Below are 23800 nucleotides of genomic sequence, written 5' to 3' on the forward strand. Positions count from 1 at the left end.
TTTTCAAAACCACACATAAATACCCAGATAAAGGCTGCTGTTCACAGAACTTCATTAGCGAGCTCTGCCCTCGCGTGCACCCGACTTGACCCTAAAGGACTGCGAGCCCGGAGGGCTCAAGTGCCATTGTTTCCCCTGAAAACCTAAGGGATGCACCCACCATGGCTTGGCTACTTCAGCAAGTAATTTGGCACATCGGGACCAGACCCGTGTATCTCAGTGGGTGCTGAGGCCCTACGCCAGGTAACATTAGTCTGGTTCCTTGCACCGAGTATTCAGACAGGATTTGGCCGAGACCCCCGTGCAGTGGGAGTGTTGGGTGCACATCTGGAGTGCTTCCTTCCAGAGGCACCCTGAGTTTGAACCCCTTGTGCACAAAGTGAATCAACTCTCTGTCGGGGGGGGGAATCATGGCTTCGCCGTTCACTACGGATCCGAATCCAAATGCTGCCCAGGACACGCCCAAATGCTTTTGCTTTCTGGTGCAGAGAAAAGGGAACGAACAGAGCGGACATCAAATACCATTATAAAGGGCTCTTACTAAAGACACACAGCTCAGTTATTTCTTCCAAAAAATTTAATTGAAATTCCATCTTTATGGCAAACGATACACAGTAAGATTATACAATTTTTTTTGTGTTACATTAAATGGAAGTCCTTGTTCAATCTGAAATACGTATGTTGGACTAAAAGCAAGTATTTGTACACATCTGGCATTAAAAAAAAAAAAAGAAATTAACTTCTCTCTCTCTCTCTTGCATCTTACACTTCATACTGATTTCCAACTCTCTCGGTGTGGTAGAAAGGGAAAATAAAGTGAGCTTTTAGATATTACTAGGAAAATTCCAGCCCCACTGAACTCAACTGTAACATCCTCTTCTCCAGGGGGGGCAGGAGTTTAGCTCACAGACACTATCCACACACTTTTCAATATTACAGCACCACTTTTGGAAGCTATCACATTTTCTAAAATGCAGCCAGTAATGAGGGAGATTTTATAAACTCCAAAAGAGAAAAACTTCAACTAAACAAAAAAAAGAAAAAAGCAAAGTTGCAGGGAGTTAATTCAGGAGCACAGCCTAATCATGAGCAAATTCTTCAAAACATTCCATTTACAAACACCCTTACTTCCCACTTCTTTCCTTAGGACACCAAGGGCTCTGTTTCTGAACTCCTCTATTTTTCCATCAATATCCCCGAGCCAGAGCTCCCCAGTGCTGTGGGAGCACTGCTGTGAAGATTCCACTCCCCAGCTCTCATTCCTACTTTCAGGTGCAGTCTCAGTTGTGCAGCTGTTTGTCGTCCTGCGCTGCAAACAGCACCACCAGCATTAGCAGGAGTACGACCGAGCAGCTTGGGCACGGGGACAGCAACACCGTACTGTCCCTGAAGCCTTGCCACTGCTTAAGTCCAGCCTGAGGACTCGGCTCTTACTGACAAAATCTTGGGATACAACGTTGCCTCAACCCATCACTTAAGCTCACTTCCAACTGGTTGCTTTTTGTCAGGGCATACATAAATGATAAACACTTGCAAATGAAATAAAGTACTGAAAAAGAAGTGTAACATAACGAAAAAAATCAAACTGGATTATTGTCTGAGGACTAGAGTCTCCCAGATGCTGACACTTCCATATGCTCCAACCAATCCAACCAGAGCAGAAAGTGCTCAGGATCTGACGAGGCTGCGTCCTGAGTTAGTAGCACCAAATGTTTAAAATCTGCCAGAGGGGCAAACTGAATGCATAATTGTAGGATTAAAACTGCAATCTCCCAAGTGCAGCAGTTACACACCACTGGCAGAGTGCTGAAGAAGAAGGCACATAAATGGATGGGATTTATCTCTCCTCACATTAGACATGTGCAACGTAGCTAACTACCTCTGAGTTAGTGCACCACGCTCCCTTCATGGTCAGAGGCAGCAATGGAGTGAAAGTCACCCAACCTGCTGTGGACATCTGCTTTGAGAGATGAATAATTTCTCAGAAATGCATATTAAAACAATCTTTTGACCATAAATAGTACCTAGGACACCAGCTCAGATGTCAACATGTAGATCAGAAGCATCTAAAGTAAGGTCAAATTAATTCCATTGTTAGAGTTAGCACAGTTAGAAATGCTCCCATACAGAAAGCCCGGGATTAGATTTCAATGGCAGCAGAATTCCCACTGTTAGTAGTCTCACTGTTATCTAGATTTCTATTAAAAATATTAAGAAGAGCTGCTAGCTAACTTAGGTAGTTTTTCAACAGGCTTTTGACACTGCTCTAAGACAAAATAATGTGTGTTAAATAGCAGAACGGAGTAATATTACATGATCTGTTCAGAAAAATGAAGAACCCCACCAACACTATGAGACGAGATCCATCTGCTAAAAGCTAGAAAAATTAAGTGATTTCTACATTATGGTCTAATAGCAGCAATGGGCTTAGTAATTATCTCACTTGTGGTTAGCATACTAAAAAGTGAATTTTAAATACCTTTTATTACTGGGGACAAACATAATGCCTCATAATTAGTGCCAGCTAATACTTTCAGTACTCTCTCCAGTATGGAAATAAAAAGCCAATCTATATTTATAGTATCACAATGTTCATAACAAGTTAACCTTCACTTTCCAGCTTCAGTCACACTTCTAAATGCGGTGGTCACAACCTGGATTTGAAGGTCAATATACCCTTCAGCTGGTAGGAAAGAGGTGTAAGGAGGAAGATTTTACAAAACAGATTGTTTTCCACTGACCCGTAAGTGTCAAGCAGGGAAATGGGAACAGAGAAAGTTCTTTGTCCAACAAGAGACGTAAGGCTAGTGTTCCCTTCCCAGACATATTGCAGACGTTTTTATTCTTTTGACGTTGATTCAAAGCTTTTCCATGAAAATTTCGTCCTTCCACACACATGTGATAGTCCTACCTACTCCACCTGAGCAAGGGCAGGAATCAGCTTTGCACTCCTTTTTCCTGCCAAGGCAGCGAGCAGAGACCAAGAATGGAGCAAGAAAGGGAGAACAGAAGCCCTGGCTTCTAGTTCCCTGCCACTGAAACAGGCACAGGTATGAAGGGTCAAGGAAGACTTCTTTCTGCTAAAGCAACGAGGGACAGCAGTAACGTAGGAGGTTCTGGCACTGAAGGAATTCAAGTCTGTCTCACCATAATCACACACAGAAGCTGCAGTATGGCAGTGGAGACATCAATCAACTCTCAAGACATATTAGGCCACAGGCCCTAGTGAGGCTGTACAGTAGGATTTACATTGCTCCGTGGCAGTACTTGGCCCACTGGCTGATCGACACAGCATCCAATCGCTTCTTTAGTATCTCATGTTTAATTCTTTCAACACAAAATAGATCAAGAGAAACCTCTGTTATACCAACAGAGGCCTATTTTCTTTCTAAACTGCCCTATCCTTGAAAGATCAGAGGTTCAAACTGTTCATGCCTCAATTACATACGCAAATAAAACTGTCTGAGCAGCACGGCATCTGCTTCTCAAACATCATGATTAGCCGAATCATCCATTTACAGAAAACAACCTGTGTTGCCAAAGTACTGGCATTTCAGTGCTAATTACATAAAGTAAACATTTATACCCATGAAGCTGACAGCTAGACTAATACACATACGGCTCAGTCCCACCAAACACTGTCACAGCTTTGCTCCTCCTTTGTCCCTCCCAGGAGGAGAGGTCCCTGTGCGAGAGGACCACTGACTGAGGTGCTGCGGTACTTCTGCCCTGAACTACTTCAAGTGCTGAGCTCAGGCATGCTTTGGGGTGACCAGCCTTTCAGAAAAGCCCCCTCTCAAGACTAACCTGGACACCGGTCCCAGTGCTGACAGCGAGGGAATACTGCCCTAAAAAGGTTTTTCACTCTACAAAACCACTGCTGCTTAGGAGCGGATTCAGCAGTCCTGATGCACCCCAACGCCTGCCAAGACAAGCAAGAAGTTTAGCTGGGTTATGAGCGCATACTTCTGGCCCACCATCAGTGCCAGAAATCTAACAGACAAAATTTGGCTTTTCTCAAAAAGTATGCATAAGCACCCAGCTGTTAACCTGCAGGGCTGCCTGCTCTCGGGCATCTGCAATGTAAATTATTCCTGACTTATCATCTCAGTTTTAAATAACAACATCAATTAAGCTAGATCAATTGTACCCGTGGAACTCCATAGGTATCCCACAAAAACCACAGCACTGTGGCACAGTAGATAGCACAGAGCAGATCTATAAACCTTCTGGAGAGCAAGCCTGACTTCTTAAATTTATGTAGCCAAACAGGGAAAGCCCTTTTTAATAGTAATTTTAAAAAGCCATTTTGCTTAAAAGATAAACCAACATGTTTCCATACATGCTGCTGATAGCTGCTGGATTTGAAACATTTGTTTCAACTGAGCATGTTCTTCAGCATCACCCAAACAGGCTTATTCCTTTCATTTTATGCTCTTCAAATGCTGAGGCTTTCCTGCAGATAATGAGAGTGTTTTTTCTAGAAAATGTAAACAAATCTTGTGCGTCCTACTATCCCAGCTAAGCTTTCACCAGAAGTTTCTGGCAGGAGAAAAAAAAACAAACCAAAACAAAGCCTTATCTTTATGCTCTAAAAAAAAAAAATAATATATATACACGTTATTTAAAAAGCATTAGAAGTCACTTGATCTTCAAACCCATCTGAAAAAAATCACTCTCAGACTAGACAATTGCTGACTATGCTGGTTATACTGTACCTTAAGCATAATCAAAACAAATAATTGTATGCTTGACTTGGAAAGCTGAAATTAATGCACTCATGACAAAACTGCATACAAATAAATCCCTGCATAGGAAATAGAAACTAATTTGTAGAAAAGTTTTTTATGTTTTTCAGTGCATACTTATGGGCTCATGCTAAGTCCAATCAGAATCAGATGAAACGAGATCTTTTCACATCTCACAGGATAAACGCCCTTATTTCCCAGCTTTCTACAAACTCTTCTCAAACAAAGAAAACATATGAAAAAATAAAACAACAACAAAAAAAAGTCAAGTTCTCCTCACTGTTACATGAGGTTAACACCACTGAGACTACCCAGCCTGCAAGTATGTAACGGAGGAGAGTTTGGTCAAGCGGTTTCTTTCCTTTGCTCTGCTTCACCAGGGCAATTTTCCTGCATAATCCAGTGGTGCTCTCCTAGACACCCATCACAGCTGTTGATTAGTGAAGAAGGCTTTTGTCTCCCTGCAGATGGGATTTACACAGAGAGGACAGCAGAGAGTTAACTGCCTAGAGCAGACTTCATTCGACTGGATGTGTGAACAGACCAAGTCTGCCAGAGCCTGGAAGACAGTTAATTAAAAATCAGAAGTGAGCAAACCTAGCTGCATAAAATAAAAAAATGCTTTAACATGTCACACTGAGTAGTGAGATTGCCAAATTGTGTATCCATCAGACTACACTTTTTAAGCACCAGCCCCCTTTACTTCAGCAGAAAATCCTGCTTTAAAACTGCATTGGCATAATATCTTAAGGAAAATATTTCATTAAAATACTACAAATGAATACAAAACTGTTTTTCTTTTTTGTCAAACCAAACTTCTGAACTTCCTTTAAAAAAAAAAAACACAAACAAAAAAAACAGAGAACCCACAAACTGTGGTAAAAGAAAACACTTTGTGGTATACAGATTAAGTACGGGGCTTTCCATTTTCACTCTTAAACTCAGAATACTTTAAAACTACAAGAAGACATCCATAATCTAGTGGGAAATACACAATTGCAAACTTTTACAACTATTGCAACAAAGAAGATACCTTGGAGAACAGTGGATTTCCATTAAGAGACTCTGCTCTTCTGATATTTTCAACTCCACACTGAAACAAAAATAAGGAGAGAAGTTAAGTCTGCTAGATCCTTCGCTAGTTAAGCCTTCAAAATCTTTTCTACTTCTTTCAGAAGTTGCCCCAAAATGACAGAATTAAATGCAGTACCATATTTTTCAATACAACAAAAATAACTATGATGAAAAATTTCACTTTGCTGCCATAAATCAATGATCCTTTTTTAGTATGGATAGTAGTGGCTTAAAAAGTTAAATCTAGGAAGACCTGTTTTGTGTTGCTAAAAATTCATTTGAGTTATGCCAGTTCAGATTAATTTTCAATTTACAGAAAAATTAAATTTGCCCCAGATCATATTGCAAAAAGCAACTACAAAGCAAATTTCAAAACAGGAAAAGTAATTTTGGGGCACCACTATCCAAACAGTTATAAGAACTATAAAACATTTACCTCATTCGCTAAAACTTGGGCATACTCAATATCCAGTTCATAAAGTGTTTCAATGTGGTCACTTGTAAATGCTATTGGGACCAACAACATGTTCTTCTTTCCTCTTTGGCACAGTCCTTTAATGGTCTCATCTGTCTGTGGACCAAGCCAAGGCATTGGTCCAACCTGTAAGAAAAGGGGGAGGGAAATAAAAAAAAAAAAAGAAAAAGAAAAAAAATCCCTCATTAAATCATGCTTACGAAGAACACCCACGTTTTCTTAAGCAGGACAACACAGACCAGATTATGTTTAAGCTGGAGCCAGTTATTTTTATTTCCCTGCTTTTGATAGTACCTCTCAGTTTCTCCATTAAATTTTTTTATGAAGACATACTGTCCAGCCATTTAAATCATAAAGAAACAGAACCTGGGCTGGCCTAAATGAGGCTCTCATTAAAATAAATGAAAATTTAAATAAAGATCTACTGTTTTCAGTTCACTAAAACCCTAACCACTACTGCACAGGGTTTATCTGCCTCTTAAAGTTAGCGCTCTGTGGCAAACTGTCCTTACCTCTCTACTATCCATGAAGTATTTGGTGCTGATGTACCATAATATGCAACTTTAAGAACAAGACAACAATGGCAATATGTATAATGCCCCTGAGACATAAGGTTACTTGTACTACGTAATTCTGATAAAACTGATGTTTCTTGCTATTTGCAGTAGTAATAATAAGTACAAAGTAATGCAAGCAGTCTTCGTCAAGAATAATGAAGCCTGTTCGGATTAGGCTCATATCGTTATTAAGAATGTCTGTATCACAGTGATGACTTCAGAAGAATTGCTCAGAGATCCTCAAAAGGCAACACCTTAAAAATCCATAGAGTGCTCAATTCTTCCTTCTGACAGAGAATGATAAATGCCAAACTAGATGTTCTGAGATCATAGGTTTTCTAACAGACACATCAAAAATCTACGTTAAAAAGATGCAATATATCAAAAAAGGCAAGAAACTGTGGATAAAGAGTATCTGGAAAGACTGAATTTGAGTAATAGATGGGAATTCTGTTCAAGCAGAAATACTTGCTGAAAACAGGAAAAAGGCACTGAGGTTATGATCTTCTTAAGCTGGAAGATCATAAACTCCATCACCTGAAAAGCTTTACAGTGGCAGGTGGCTTTACAGCTTCCCTGAGCACATACCTTGGACTGCCACACAAGCCTGTAAGGGTTGGAGTAGTTCAGTTTCTCCATGACTCTCTGGACAGTAGCTCCCACTTCTTGAGGATATGGATCACCACGGTTCACCACCTTCAACACAGAAACACCAGACCTTTTTCTTCCAGTGAACATGTTTGGGCAAAGACCACCTAAATACTGGGGAAGGTGAGCATGCTGCCCGTGATGTGGCTGTGCCCAGGACAGTCTGTATCAAGTGCCTGCCTCATCCAAAACAGGGAAGAAAAACTGTATTCTTGCCCAGCAAAACCCATGATGAAGCTGCTTTACTAGAACATCTACTCCTCCTCCTTCCCATGATAAAAGATAAATTCTTCTATCATCACATGTAGATAAAGTTACATTTCAGTAACAGCACTGCATTTTTGAAAAATTATTTGAGAGTCATTTCACTGCAGTTGCTGGTTGCTGACAGAGGATCAAGTAATTTATTGCAACATTGCAAAGATTTTACTTTCACTCCTTCAAAGGAAGTACTATTACTGCTTTCTAGAGGTGAGAAAATAACCAAATTTTCCCCCTCATTACCATCCAGGTTTGAGCTGGCACATTTGTGAGGCCATGAAAGCAGCCGTACTGAGTCTGACCTAACCCAGCGCCCCATCTTCAAGGGTGGCCAACTGCACAGATCTGAGTAAGCATGCAGGAGAGTAACCACAGCTCATGTGCCTCACCTTCAGCCTCGCTTCAGGCTTCCACCTGCAACTCACTAACTCACCTTCCTATTTCTCTTTTATATTTGCCTGGCACTTCCACAACTACGGCCCTACTGCACGGGTGTGAGAGCCACATACCCTTCCATTCAGCCCAACCAGTGTGACTCTGGTCTAACAATGACAGAAACTATCTGACATAACTCACAGACATGGGCAGTGAGTGAGCTGAGAAGAGGATGACAACATCTTTCCTTTTGTCGGGTGGAAACAGGTTCAATTCCTTCTGTATGTGATCGGTGAAGCACTGTTCAGGGGGAAAAAAAAAAAAAAAAAAAAAAAAAAAAGGCAAAAGCAAAGACCTGAATCAGAAACACTAAGAGGCATTATGTGATCTCACATGACCCAAGACAGGCATCTTCAGTGTTCCAGGTTGCCTTAAGAATTTCAAAATTCCCCTTTCAGTATGCGTCGGGCAATAATGAGAGGCAGCACATATTACATACTGTCAAATATACAGCATCACACAGTGCCTGGTCCCAACACACCAATGGCCCCCGCGAACTTTTGATCATCCCAATAGTTTTAAGATACTGGTAACAATCCTCCTCTACCACCTCTGAAGAGGGGTTCCTGGGCGGCGGAGGGCACACATGTGCAGCTGCTTGTGCAGGGGGAGAGAGAAATGGTGAATGGTCAGAGCACAACCATCCTCTCTTTAGCAGCCCCATTACACTTAGACTGACTCAGAGTAGATACGCATGGCATCAGAGAAGAGCCTGCTCTGAGAAAGGTGTCCCCTAATGAGCTGTTGAAGAAAGTTTGAGATAACTGTATTCAACTGTATTCAGAGACCTCCACCTTGAGTGCAGCTGACAGGAGAGAACATGGGAGAGAGGGACACCTCTGTCCATCAACACCCAAAATGTTCTTAGTACTACACAAAAAATCAGGGAAACACCTCTGACCCTTCATTCCCACCATCGGCGTTTGAACTGAGAGCCGTAACACTGCATACACACAGCTAGGCTGAGGGAGTGTACAGAGACAAAAGCAGCTGCCATCACTGCCGGCATATGGAGCATAAAACAATTCTGCCTGCCTGGTCTTCTCTCTTTGCTGTTTTTCACTGTAAAATATCTCAGAAATGTTAAAAAAATTCAGTCTCCATTTCAACTTTATAATCAGGGGCTGAGCCAGACCTTTCATTACAGCCTCCCTGGACTTAAAGAAATGCACATTGGTGAGCTTATTTAAAAACAAACAAAAAACCAAAGCCCACGTTGTATGTACACTGTCTAATGGAAACCATTTTGCAGCTTCCCTGAAGATATGAAAGGTTCCTAAATTCTGCTGAGGTGTTTCATTGAAGGCAAGGAGAATACATACTGAAGGCATGGAGAGTGCATAACATCACATCCCAGAACAGCACCACACTCAGGCAGCTTGTCAGGGGAACATCACACAGTGCAGACAGTTCCACCTTGCCTTCCTTCAGTCATTTTTATCATCTGTTCAGCACACCACAAAAATTGCAAAACCCAAACTAGAAAAGAAGCTCCCCAACAAAGATAAAAATGCCATTTTCTCGGAAAAGGAAGGAGCAAGAAGGTTTCCCTTTATTGCTCCTGCCACAGCCAGTGCTGTACCAAGAATTACCTCTTTGCTGCCAGGTAAGAATCTGATGAACTGACATGATATGTACATGTGTCAACCATAGACCTGCTCTGAGCAGGAATTTGGACTAATGACCTCTAGAGGTTCCTTCTAGCCAACACTATTACAATAATATGACTATGCTTTTAAAACAAGACATGCATGATGGTCACTTTCACACATTATCATGCCAAAACAACTGGCATGAAATAACCATCCTTCTCCTGTAATTTCAAACATAGTAGACCTGACACATTTCATTACAGTAACTAAAATGTACCCTCAAATTGAAGCATTTCTGCTACTCTTCTCAAATATATTTTTTTTTAACGAAAATACATAAACACAGCCTAGATCAGCAAATAGGTTCATCTTCTTTCAGTACATTCTATGGCTAAAAATCTTCTAAGTTTTGTTAGAAGCTAAGACTTGATCAAAGTGAAGTGTTTCCTCAGAATGTTTCTGTTGCTTAATATTATACTTTGTTTTTACTGGTAGTAAGTATTTCTAAAAAGGAAACTCAATAAACATCTGTATTTACTTAGTTCCTTGTTGTTTTAAGGTCAGCAGGCAATGCAAAGATACCAAGTTTCTCCTACACTGACCAATCTAAGAAAACCCCAGGGAATGCCAATTTGATAACATATCAGACCTGCTCAGTTCACGTCTGATTCTGACTGCTAACTTCAAAGGCTCTCATACAAATCCATACCTGAATAAGAAGGGGATGTGTGGGCCATCGGTCAATTATACTCCACTTCATCTTTGGCTTCTCCCCTTTTTTATTGTAGTAGCGATAAATGGCATTTAAACTGCTTCCTGAAATACACAGAATTAAGAATATATGTTCAGCCAAGGCATTAGCAACCTGTCAGATTAAAACAGTTTTGTAGCAAGGTATTATAATATTAAAAAAGCTACATATTTAAAATGCAGTCAGTCAGAACTGAGAGCCTCAAATTGGAACAACCGTATCAAAGTTCATACAATGTACAAGCCAGTAACAATTTGCTAAACCATTCTTTAACTAAAGAACAATTATTGTTCTATTTTCCATGAAGAAAGCTTACTCAGTCGTGCTCCTGAGCCTTCAGTTTATGCTATCTCACAGTAACAATGGTAACGTAAAGCTGCCCCGAGTTAAGAAGTTTCTACCCAAAACTCGGAATTTTAGTAAATACAGACCTTGAGCTGGCAATGGAGCTAACAGGAAGGGGAACTTTGAGGAAGACAGGACAGCTTGCACTGACACTCTGCAGGCTCCCTCAGGCTCGCAGACACGCGCCTCCGTTCGTCTCTGTCCATGCTCTGCTCCTGCACAGACACTTACCTGTGGTAGAACAACTGTACTGTGGGTACTGGGTGAAAGCGATAGCCCTTTCAATGCCATCTTTCTCCATCTCTTCAATTGCTTCTTCTGTCAGAGGATGGACATACCGGAAGCCAATGTAGTATTTGTGAGGTGCTGCCAGCCAGAGCACAGGAAAAGGAATTGCAGGGAAAAAAAAAACCCAAGAACTCTGAATAACACATCATTAATAAGCGAAGTACAGAACCAGACAGACTGGAACTGTTGAAATAAACTTGTTGATAATTTTTTGGCTACTTTTCTAAAACCACTGTCATATAAACACATCTTTCTTTGGCCAAGTATTTTTTCTGGTAACTGAGTTTGCTGTTATTAGAATTTAAAAGTGATTTATACTATTGTTTGCTTCTGCAGGAAGCATCACTCTTCTGCTTTTACTTAGTTAAGCAGAGGTGTGGTTTCCAGACCGTACAGAGCTCTGACATTTTACTGGGCAAGTTCCGATTTAAAGGATGCATTGGTAAAGAAGTGTCACTCTGAGATGCTAAATGAACACTACTCTGCCCTAACCCAGATCACAATTACAGAGGTGCTACAGGCTTCCTAACAGCACAGCTCAACTTGCGTACTGAAATCAGAAGTTGGGTGTTTTAAATACACCAATGTAATTAAAATGCCAAAACCTTAGGAAAGACAAGGCTTTCTTCATTCTGTCATACAAAAGGAAACACATTGCTTAAGCAGTTTGCACATTTCAGGAAATTTGATTTACCTAAACTTTCGAACATAATTGGGCTGCAATTTTGTGTTGCCAGCACTGCGATATTCTACTCTACCGGGACCAGTTTCAAACAGGAAAAGACCCTGCACCTTATAGACATTAGCTGCTTATAATGTGTTTCAAGAAAACCAGGTAATTTTATCCCTTTCATGCTCCAGGTGCCAATAGAGAAGTCCTCAAAACAGGATGCCTTCAGTGCACGAAGGATTCATTTGCCTTTGCCAGATCAGGCCCTCAGTCCCAGCACTGAAGGGGCATTCAGGCAGAATTCCCAGGTACCAATCGTTTGCTCCACATGCCCTCCCTTCCTTGCCCTCTAACTCCTTTTTCAGCTTCAGCAAACACCTGGCTCCCCTGCCTTTCTCTCACCTACTCTCTTTTCCTTCATCATATAATGCAGATGTAATTCTATTACACTTCTTTCCACCTCCTTGCCTCCAGTTAACCCCATTAAAAAACAAAGCTAAAAACAAGACCAGGTGGAATCATTGTTTGATGCAACTTCTCTGGTCACCATCCTCGCGAGAGAAGATGCCTTCCTTCACCCTAGTAAGTCTGCTCCATTTGCACATAAACCCCCAAGGACCGGGACTGTTGTCTGGGGCAAGAGATCAGTGATACTGAATAAGGGATGCATGTTCTTTCATCCTGGTTTCTGGGTGTTTTTCACAGAAATCTTCATGACTTTAAACACTTTATTTTGGAGGCAATATCATTCTCTCCAAGGACAACATTTTAAGTTTTTCCATTTTCCGCTTGTCATCTTTTGGTGTCTGCTTCAAGGTTAGGGGAGTATGGTTTGGTTAGGGGGAGGGAGGAAAGGGAGGTTTGCTGTTTTGTTTTGGTTTTTTTAAGTAGAGGACAGAGGTTCTTAGAACAAAAGCAAAGTTTCTTCTTCAGGGTTTCCGGGTCACTAGCTCTGAAATAACATTTAAAAGGTTTCTGAAGGAAGCAGATGTCCCATGCTTGGTCTCCACTCCATACATTTATGCAGGATTCAGAAAACAGGTTTAGTCAGCCCCAGTTCTCTGCAGGAAGCAAGACAGCTCCCAGCTGGGAGCAGAAGCAAATAATGACCCAATGTCAGGAGCCCCGAGAGCCAGTAACCTCATTAACATTTTTAAATGGCATTAAAAACAAAAGTCTGACTAACCAGAGCAAAGACAGTAGGAGTTTAACCTGGGAAAGGACATACTGGGAAAAAACACGGCCAACCTGGAAACTTCTTGCAATACTCTCACAGTATTACATTTTGTCCTGGGTCACAGGCAAAGGAGAGATTTTCATGTTCATTTTGTTGTTACAGTTATTCACAACTACTGGGAACAGAGTGACATCTCCTTCCATGAAGAGCTGCCAATTTCAAGAAACAACATGGCCCCCTCACACTGTGAGCTTGCATTCTGCTGACTAGGGAATCTCAGCTAAAATACAACTTGTAAGAAATAATAAGAACCGTTTTAATTAAAAACAGTAAAAAAAAAAAAAGTGCCTTCTTAAAATATAATTACCACTGCAAGACATTAGCCTATTTGATGCCAGCACTAAAAAAAAAACAAACCCCAACAATAGAAATGGATTTTCCTATCACCACATTTGTGTGATTTATTCTTACAGACTACCGAGCCTACCCAACCCCACTCAGTCAGAAAGGAAGAGCTCTTGTTCATTTTCAGACAGCTGCCTGTAACAATAAAGCTTCATTTTAAAATTATATTGTTCCCAGTTGACATGGGTGAGGCTGTTCATGTACTACTTTACATTAGTCCCATTGCCAAAGTGTAACATGCCAAATGCATAGTCCAAGTCAGTAAATCGTAGATTGATTGATTTACACAGGACGGAATTTTACAGTTGGTTATTGATACTGCCTAACATGAGCTCTTCACCAACTACAAATACACACAACTATAAACTCCATGCCCCAAAAGTCCAGGTCAAGGTAAAACAAGTATGCAAAGTATTTCTTCTTTGCCATGTGTTTCAAGTCTTATCACCACAACTTGTGAGTTACTCATTAACAGGGCTCAGCACTCCCAAAGAGCTACCTGTGAGCACACAATATTCTGAAATGCGAGCTCAGTCTGAAGCACATCCAACTGTTTCAAGCTATTCTGAAGCAACACCGTACTTGGTAACACTGCAAGTTACTTGAAATGCTTAAGGAAATGGTTTAGCACTTAATTCAATCGTTTGCAATAGTTAGCATGCTCAATTTTTAAAACTGCAGCTACTGTTAGGTAAAAAAGGAGGTCTCTAAATGACTTATCAGCTGTAAGAACAGGTAAAAAAGGAGGTCTCTAAATGACTTATCAGCTGTAAGAACTGCACAGAGGTGGGTGTGACTTCACAGAAAGCGGTCACCAAACAAAAGCAAGCAGGAGTGGTACACTGAGAAAAGCAGATAAACTTTTCTAAGCTTTATCTGCAGAACCTGTTGCAAGCCTGACCCTTCAGGGGCTACTGCTGCTAAAAACACTACTGCCTTGGATGCCACAGCAGGGTGCAGTTTTCACTTCAGGCTTTGACTATACTTGCAGGGACCACAGCTGGAATTAAGCTAGAGTTAGCACCTGTGGAAAAAAGGATCAAACATCACCCAAATGAAGGTATCAGTGATGCATTACATGCTGAACAAATGAAATAAATTTGGTCCTAGCCTTCCAAGAGCATTACTTTTCACCTTCCAGACCCTTTTACCACTCTTCTACCTCTAGCCTTTTTCTACCAAAGCCTGAAGCAGGCGCCACAAAGAACTACAAAATACCTAGGAATCAAATAATATGTATTGTCAAAAATGAAGTGGGATTCCCTGACACACCAGCACCACATCAGCAAAGGTCACACAAACTGAAGGGAGAAGAAGGCTTGCAGCACCACGCATTGTAAAGCTGCTGAGCTGAAGAGAACTTTGAGTGCTCCTCTTTGGCACCTTCTACTCCAGCAGTTTTTCTGTTTAAAATGTTTAGCGTTCCTATTGGAGTGGCAGTATGAGAAGTATTGTCTGTAGCCAACACATTAGTGAAGAATTCAGAGGGGAGCTTAGTGATGTTGTTAATTCCTTCTACTCACAAAGGCAGTCTGCTGCTTCAAGAACAAAAAGCATAATGCAGAGAAATATCTTATTGGAACAAAGGTGACCCCAGACAGGTCATTTCAGACAGACCAACCATAACGTTACTGTTTCTCCTGGCTTTTATCAAAACAGTGGTGATTGACTGTCTTTTTCTGCCTGTCCCATGAGAGGCAAGACACAGAAAACGGCCATCACCCTTGAGCTGCTGCTGTGGAAGTTTAATTTCTATGCTGCCACTCACATTTATTAATGCCATGGTTTTAATGTCACATAGCAAGAAACTGTAGCATAAAAGGTACCCTAAGCAAATGACCTATCACCTTCAGCGACCAGCAAAAGAGGCACAGGCTTCTAGTTCATCATAGCTGCTAACTGAGCAACAATACAAGCTGAAGTCAAATTCAGCTAACAACCAATTTGAAAGCAGTAGCTAAACTGGCGCAAATTCCACCATGAATGCACTCAACCTGGGTGAAAAATGACTCATGTATCAATTTGGTTGGAGGTTTTAGGAGAGAGATCGAACATGGCTGAATCACAGCAAATTAACGTTATGCACACAACTGCAGTTGTCTTATGTTTGCTTACCTAGCCCACTGCAACTGCACCGTAAAACTTGTTAGCTGAAGCCCTTAGTAAAAGGACATTCACAGAAGCATCTGCATCCATTTCCCATTATACTAGTGCTAGAAGGTAGCTTGGCACAAGGTAATCCATACAAGTCACAGCTCCTTGCTGTGAAGAAGCAAGATTCAGAGAGATTCTGTGATATGAGAGAGGGGAGGGAGGCTGTATTCACCTTTCAAGTTCTCTTGCCACCAAGGAAGAAATAGCAAGGACAGCGTCTACTTGCACTCAAGCCAAACCGTTAGGCCTTATCTCCTGCTCATGTCCTCAGGTGGGGCTCACTGCTGTCACTCAACCAAGCCCTGCCATGTTCATCTACAAAACCTTGTCTTTTCTTCCAACCAACCTCCTCTTCAGTCCTGAAATCAGGCCTAATTAGTGTGTGTTTTCATCCATTATTAATAGTTAGATTCAGACAAAGCCTCAAAAGCTCTGGATACATCCAAGCAATAATTGCAGAGGGGCATTTCAGAGGAACGAAACACACCTGCGACTTTGGAGAACAGTCAGACTCCTGACACCCTCCCATGCAGTCACCTATTCTTTAGGCTCAGGCTGGCGAAACAAAGGCAAATACAAAACACTTTATAGCGTTAAGTTCTGGCCTCAAAGCTGTTGTGCATCAGACAGTCCCTGAACAGCATCGTGGCCGAGCTGGCGCTGAAAAGGGAATGGCACTTGCAGGAAGCAGCAGGAACAGGGAACGCTGCACTGTCCTCTCTCTGAGCCCTAACTGCTGGCTGCTGTGAGTGTGCAGCAGCCATGAGAAGCTGGCCGTGCATTTTACAGCAGGAGATCTCATCCCCCTGTGAAACTCAATAGCACCAGTGTGCAGAACATGAACAACCAGGAAACCCTAAGTCGACAGGTGTCTCTTACTCTGTGCGTGCATGCACATGCGCAGCCTAAGAGGATTGTCATTCTCCCACTCTACCTCTTCATAAGAGAATTACATGAGATTATACTGCCACTGCCAATGGTCACAAATCTCCACCTCATTTACGCTAGCAAGAATGCCACTCTGAACACCCTTCTCCCATGCCCGCCTTATTTTTTCACATGAAATACATTCCTCTTTCTTATCATCTAAAGCTCAACCGCTTGTCTTCAGTGTAGACTCCTTCAAGCTCAAGCAGAGCTTACAGGGCAAGGTATGACACCTTGCAGTCATACACACCAGCAGAGACTCCCATCAGCCATCTGATAATAAGATAGCTTCAGCCATCTGAAAATAAGATATTTGTCTCATAGTCATCTAGATTTCTTCCCATAATCAAAGGAGAGAGGTAAGTGTATCTTTAGAGGGTAAGCCCGCCCTTTGATAATGACTTTAGGATGAACTGAATCACTTCCTCTCCAAGCCCTACTCTCTTGATGAAAGATGGAGCAGAAACCACCACCTTAGGCCAGATGCCCAACTTCCTGATGGCCGAAGTTATGTAAGATGAAACACGCCAAAAGCATCCAAGGGTAGATTTACCCTGGGCAGCTTTTCAGCTAGTTACCTTGGGCACAGAGGCGGCAGCTGGACCACAGCACATGCTGGATCCAGCCTGAGAAGGTGGGTAAATGTTTGGTTGTTGGCTTTTCGTGCTACGCTGTGTTACTGCAGGTTGAAGGAGTACTGACAGTACTCTCCAAAATCAAAGCCATTTTGCAATGCAGACCATGGCACAAAAATGTATTTGCATGTGTGGGAACCCCATGCTTTTGCATATGCTGAGGTTTTAATGAATAAGAACTTCTGCAATATCTTTGTCATAATTTCCTAGCAGGACTGAAAACACTGTTTACACTCACAATAGAAATCAAGAACCAAAAGCTGCTTTACAAGCATCTACTTTCAACACATGAAGCAAAAAAAACTTCTAACAAGCACAGTAAAGAAGTACCGGTGCGAGGAGACATGCTGTCCAGCAGTTTCACCATGCCTTCTCCCTGCACTGCCGTCCACTTCTTGATTGGCGATCCGCCTCCAATCCTGCTGTACTGCTCCTGGATTTTTGGTGTGCGGCGTTTCGCAATTAATGGTGCTAATTTACTAAAGCATTCAAAAGGTACACATATTAATACCATAACCCAAATCACCACCCTTTTCCCCAAATCTCTCCACTGCAGTGGATTTTCTGTGGCAATCTCCCCAAATTATAGCAAGCCAGCACTGCACGGTTTAATGTTGTATTCCATCACCCTTCCCAAACTTACTAGGTGACTGGAAACCACAATTTGCAATAAGAAGAGAATGATTTTAGCACGCTTATTTCCAGAGAATTATAACATCATTTCTTGCACTGAGTGGTCCCAAGATGAGACAGTCTTAAGAAATGCTGATATACACAGAAGTTACACGTTCAAGCCTACAGCTAAGACAGCAACACCCAACACAGGGGTTCAGTGTTTCTCACTTTTGAGCTGGAAGCGTCATTAGATCTCTGTCCAGGAAAAGACGAAGTAAGAAATCATGCACATCATCCAGACGTTCTGGACCTCCCATGTTTAACATCAAGATTCCTGTTTTAGGTTTCCTATGGAAGCAAGAGATATTTCAAATCCTAGCGACCTACTGCTTTTTTTTATTATTGTTACAAAACAATCAGCTTACCCTTCTGCATTTGTCTTTTGCAAAAGCAGCATCCTATTTAGAAGCATGAGCTGCTTATGTAAAAATATGAACTACAAGTATGAATAAGCCAGAGAACAAGTATTTACATGATCTTTACTTTTTTTAAAAAAGTAATCACTTTACAACACAGAGTTTAACTGGAAATATACTGAGAAAATTATCTTGCAGCTGAAGGCTGTAAAGAAGGTTATAAAACAGGGACCAAGGACTATCTCAGCTGAATGCCAGCTGTAGATTCCAACCAAACGAAGGAGCAGCTTCCACAGAAAACAGAAGAGCTACCCACACAGGTCTTTGTCTTCATTGCTTTGGAGACACATCTCGTCTCCCAAAGCAGTGAAAGCAACAAAGAGCCATTCTACACATAAAATAAGTGCAGGGTAGGTTTTGTGTGGGTGGTTTGGTTCTCCCCTCCACCCCCCACCCCACCCCCCCCCCAATGGGTTTTCTATCCAGGTGCAGGCCCGGCACACTGTTCTACGGATAAGGTCCCTCCCAGCACAGCAGAGCAGAGCAGATGGTGGTATCAGCTTTTACAGAAATGGCTGCTGATCACAGCTCCCACCCAAGGGGTGGATCTCCCCATCAAATCATTTCCCCTGCCTGAGGGAGCCCAGTGGCCAGGACCTCTTTCCTCCCGAGTGGACAGAGCTGAGGCTGCACAGGGAGCTTTGCCCTCCTCTTGTTCAAGCCAAAGTCTTACAAAGGGGCACTGAGAGGAGCCTAGGCCTGCCCTGATACGTCAGGACCTCAGTTTCCATTCCCTTCCTCCTGGAGTGTCTATCAGGAGGTTGCTAAATAAAACCCAGGAAACAGGAACCAGAACCTCAAATAATAATATCCTACTGTTTGTTCTTCTATTGCTTCTGCACTGCCTCAGGCCTTACTGTGGGCCACTGCCTCACTGCACTCTGCAGAGAACAAGGCAGGCCATCCTTGCCCCACAGAACTGTGAAAACAAGAGGCTCGGTGAATGCAGCCTGCCAGATAAAAGCAATCACACACACACACAAAAAACTAGATCAAGCCCCGTGACTGCCAAGTTTTACCACACAACCAGCTTTGCTATGCAAGTAAAGCAGTATACCATATCTGAGAGGGACAGAGGGCAACAAGAGCGCAACACACCCACCCAGACCTCACTGCAAACTTACCGCGCTTCTGGCTGAATTTGAGGTTTTGTGCTTTCTGTCACTGCGGCTGCGGTTGCCTGACCTCTCCATCGTACTGGGACCCTCAGCTGACTGCTGCTTTTTACAACTGGAGGAAAGATAACAGCACATTGATAACCTTGCACCAGGCTGAGGGGCCTCTTCACCGGATAGGCACTAATCCCTCAACAGCTACATAAACACACTTGGCAGTATTGTGCTGCTTGGCATTTTCTCCCTTAAGCTCCAGGTCCTGGAATCAAAGAAAGTCAGGAAATTGCAAGCTTCTGCCTTTCTTTAAACGCTTTGTATACCAACACCTTTTCAGATACCAGGCAGTAAGCTAAAACCAAACAAAAGCCTCACTGATCTTTAAGCTCCAGTCGTAAATCCAAAATAACCGGTGACAACACAAGGGAAACCATGCAGGGCTGACACACTAAGGAAGTAAGTATGTCAAGCTAGGTAACTCCTCATGGTACGGTCACACCTGGGCTAACCCTAGACAAGCAAAGTATTTCTATACCACCTCTACCATGTAGGTTAGACATTTGCCAATTTAGGGTCCCCAGCAAACTTCAGCAATGTAGGTCAGTACCTGTTAGCCATGAGCACACAGCTGCTTAGTTTGACCATGTGTCATGTACACTGAGCAGCAATTTCAGAATCCATTTACCTGAGGACACAGGCAGCCTTCTTTCTCACTACCCAGCCAGGCGACTTCTATTATTCCTGGATTTCAGCATCAGCCAAAACCCAGTATATTTTACTTCCCACATGCTGGTTACAGTCTGCTTTTTCAAAAGCACGCTTTGTTTTCCCTAGGAGTTCATAGTCATTACATGATATTTTTTAGTGCAACAATAGTGTGAATTGCCCAAGATGAAAAAAATTGTAAAATTCTGCATCCCCGGCTCTCCAGCAATCGTTTGGTGTGACACTTCCCTTGTCAGACTGCAGGAGTTCAGCAGCAATTGAGCCCCAACAGCACAGACCTCCTCAACAGCCGATCCACCCGCTGAGAAGAGCATCTTATACTTCACAGGTCCCTAATAACATCCTGAACAGATGCTGAACGCCCTCAAAACCTGCTGAAATCAATGACAGTGAAAAGCACCTTGCAAATCCAGCTTCTTACTTGGGATTAAGAGTGTGTAGCTATGGATGCCTGTGTCTGCAGTGATATAAAAGGCTGCAAACTAAAGAACTTCAATTCAAGCATTGATGATGCCTGACAGACTCTTGTCAAATATTTATATTCTTCTTCCAGTTCTTCGGTTATTACTTTTTGAAGCACTGACACTATATGTTAATTACACAGGACAATAAAAAGAGAAGTTTCAATGGCTGTATCGATCCTTCTGCGCTGTAAATAAATACTGGAAAGCATTTGTTTTACTTAAGGCAAGGTCTGGGCATATTAATATCTGCACCATAAAGCACATGACACAGAACGTGCGACGATGATGGTTCCAGCCTGATGGAACGTTGATAAAAGTGTTCTTTTATAAGTTTTAGAAATGGCATTATCGTATTAGCCTCTGGAGCCAAGGCCCACCCGCACCTCCACTCATCTCAGGGTCAGCACACCAGTGCCTCTCGGTGGGTACGTGAGGTTACCCTGCCATTACAGTGATAACTGGGTAATGCGTTGTATCTACAAAGAGCTCCTGCTGAAGGAGCACGCAAACCCGACTGCATGTTGTAAAATCTGCAATACACACGTGTACGTAGACGGTATCTGTAACGCACATTTGTAGCATTAGCATAGCTGTGAAAGTGACTTGCCACTGTATTTCTTATTCACACCTCCTCACCGCACCTGGCCTTATTTTGAAAAAGCAACCTGTGAATGGTTAAACAAGGACGATTTTTTACACAAACGCTTTCTAAAAAGGAAAGGGCCTCGTCTAAACTTAAACTCTTGTGAGGGAAAAAAACCCTAACCAAAACAAAACAGCCAAACAACAAAAAACCCAGCCCGACAGCAGCAAACGACAGATCTTTCCGAGACGAAAAAATCCCGAGCCTCACAGCCCTCCGCTCATTCACAGGAAAAAAAATCATCACTAGCCTGTCCAGCACTTCCCACACTTGAGCCAGACTCACGGCAAGGTCTCCGCATCCCACTTACCACAGCGCGGCGACGCGACGACCCCCCCCCCCCCCGGCCCCGGCCCCGGCCCCGGCCCCGGCCCCGGCCAGGGGCAGCCCCCCGGCGCCGCCGGAGCCCCCCCGCCCCGCTGCCCGGCCCCGCTGCCCGGCCCCCGCTGCCCGCAGATTCCAGCCCCGGGTCGCGGCGCGGGGATGGGAGGCCGCTGCTCCGCCGGCAGCGTTACGCAAAGGCACCTCACGGGCGTTGTGTAACGCGGTCCCGCTGCCCTCACACCCCCGCGGCGCGGCCGGCATCCCTCGGCAGAGCCCCCTCGCCGCCCTCAGACACCCCCTCACACACACCCCCACACACCCTCCCCGTTCCCGCCGGTTGCGCACGGCGCCCACAGACTCACGATAACGCGCCGCCCGTCCGGTGGCGGCGGCGGCCATTTTGGCAGCGGCCGCCTGCATTCCCTCAGACGGCCCCGTCGCCTCCGCCGCCGTCCCCCCGGCACCGCCCCCGCTGGAGCGGGGGCGGTGCCGGGGGGACGGCGGCGGAGGCGACGGGGCCGAGGCGGGAGTCCGTCGGGTCGCTCTGCCCCGGCCGTCCGCCACAGCTCCTGCGTGACCGTTACCACAGGACGGAGGGCTCAGAAATGGGAGCGAGATCGAGCACCCCACGGTGGAAACAAACAAAAGACCCCGATATCCCGTTTCTTGAAGCTAAACTCGAAACGGCATTGCTTGCGTTGTGCCTGGGGTTACGTTTTGAAGGTTTTCTTTGCAAGCGTGCACGTGACATAAAATACATACTTGGGCATCTCTTAGGTTTGCACAGTTAGGCTCTAAAGAAGCCGCAGATCCTTTAAAGAAAAAAATTTAAATTGTTTTTAAATCCAGGGGGCTGTATCATCAGAGAAACTCATCCACTGCCTCACATCTTGGTCAGCTCTTGCAGACAACCTAGGATCCTCACCTACAGCCATCCTTGTCTCTCCTTCCCTGCTTCATGAAGACCCGGTTGCGATCCCAGCCTGCCTCTTCCAGGGGACGTTAACCCATGGCCTCTTCCACCATCCAACTGTGGTGGTGCATTTCTTTGCCCCTCTCCAGGCTGATTTACATACTCGGGAAGGCTCGCTATCCCTTCGCATAAGCGTGAGGAGCCGGGCAGCAAAGCTACCCTTGGCTGTGCCAGGAACTCTTCCCCAGCGGAGACAGGGAGATATGCTGTGCGTCTCAAGGACTCCTGCTGCCCGGCGGAGGGAGGAGAGAGAGCCACTTCTCAGAACAACCTGCAGCCAGTTCTCTCTCCTAACGACCTGCAGACCTTGTTAGTACAGTCCTCCCCCGGCAGGCTGGGAGCAGCCCCTCTCTGTGTTTGGAGCTCTTCTCCAACAGCCTGGGGATTTTCCAGCGCAGCTGGCATCCCAGCAGTTTGTGGATGGCAAAAGTCAATCACCTCCCAGACCCACAAGCAGCGGTACTACGGGAGGCCCTTGGAGCTCTCCCGGACCGCAGCGGGCTGGGACCAGCATCTCCCTCCGAGCGGGACGCCTCTCGGAGCTGCCAAACAATCCTGTTTGTTTGCGAAAATCGGAGGTCTGTTGCCGAAAGCCGACACGGCCGGGGCTGGTTCTCTCTGCTCCTTGGGGCTCGACCCTTTGCCCGTTGAGAGAAACGATGAAGATTTTGATGTAGATATTTTCACTGACCTCGAGGGGAATTTTTAACAGGCATACCTCTTTTTCTCTCTCTTTTACTCTCTTATATGTCTTCTCTTAGTGTCTTTATGCACATGCATGTACTAACCTGAATAGTCTATAGTAAGTTATAGCAAGTATATTATAAGATACATGTTAATACTTTCAAATTTATACTTAAATTACTGTCGTGATTTTTATTCAACCAGAAATGGATTTTAGGCTGCTATTGCACTCATAATCCCTTTAGATATAAACCGTTGCCCAAGTCTGGGACTAGGAGTCAATCCAGCCACACCTAGACTCCGACAGGAGTTTAGAAAGCAAGGGGATCTTCTCTGAACCTCATGACTCAACGGGAGGGTCTCCCTTACCCTTTCCCACGTTCCCTTTTACCCTATTATGTTTTCAGTCCCTATATACATAAGTTTAGTTTGATTCTGATTTAATTTTCTTGTGTGCATTTCATCCATGTACTAAGTAATAGAGTGAACCTTGCCATCAAATTCTGTGAAGTTGCACTTCTATACAAATTTCTATTAAATAATTTTTCTATTGCTAATACAATTGGAGGTGATTCTTTAAGTGATCCGTACCTTCCTCCCTCTCATTCCCCGCTCCTCCCCCGCCGTGACACCAACCCCTT

At 43.7% G+C, this 23800-nt stretch overlaps 1 protein-coding gene across 3 annotated transcripts; it reads right to left on the reverse strand.

Annotated features, from left to right (window-relative positions):
* Positions 1-545: 545 nt before the first annotated feature.
* Positions 546-21958, reverse strand: FECH (ferrochelatase). Of its 3 annotated transcripts, none has more exons than XM_049795824.1 (11): positions 21865-21958; positions 19358-19463; positions 17986-18105; positions 17473-17621; positions 11118-11252; positions 10500-10606; positions 8340-8438; positions 7443-7550; positions 6259-6423; positions 5782-5841; positions 547-5307 (listed from the first exon to the last, which is right to left on the reverse strand). In XM_049795824.1, the coding sequence occupies exons 1-11, from the start codon at positions 21920-21922 to the stop codon at positions 5173-5175; spliced, it is 1242 nt and encodes a 413-aa protein (XP_049651781.1). In that variant the 5' UTR covers positions 21923-21958; the 3' UTR covers positions 547-5172. The 3 variants fall into 3 exon arrangements, with proteins under 3 accessions (XP_049651782.1, XP_049651781.1, XP_049651784.1); XM_049795827.1 differs by having other exon boundaries at positions 21822-21930; XM_049795825.1 differs by lacking the exon at positions 11118-11252 and having other exon boundaries at positions 546-5307.
* Between the last annotated feature and the right edge of the window lie 1842 nt (positions 21959-23800).

This window comes from Accipiter gentilis, chromosome Z, assembly GCF_929443795.1.
Source record: "Accipiter gentilis chromosome Z, bAccGen1.1, whole genome shotgun sequence".
Lineage (NCBI taxonomy): Eukaryota > Metazoa > Chordata > Aves > Accipitriformes > Accipitridae > Astur > Astur gentilis.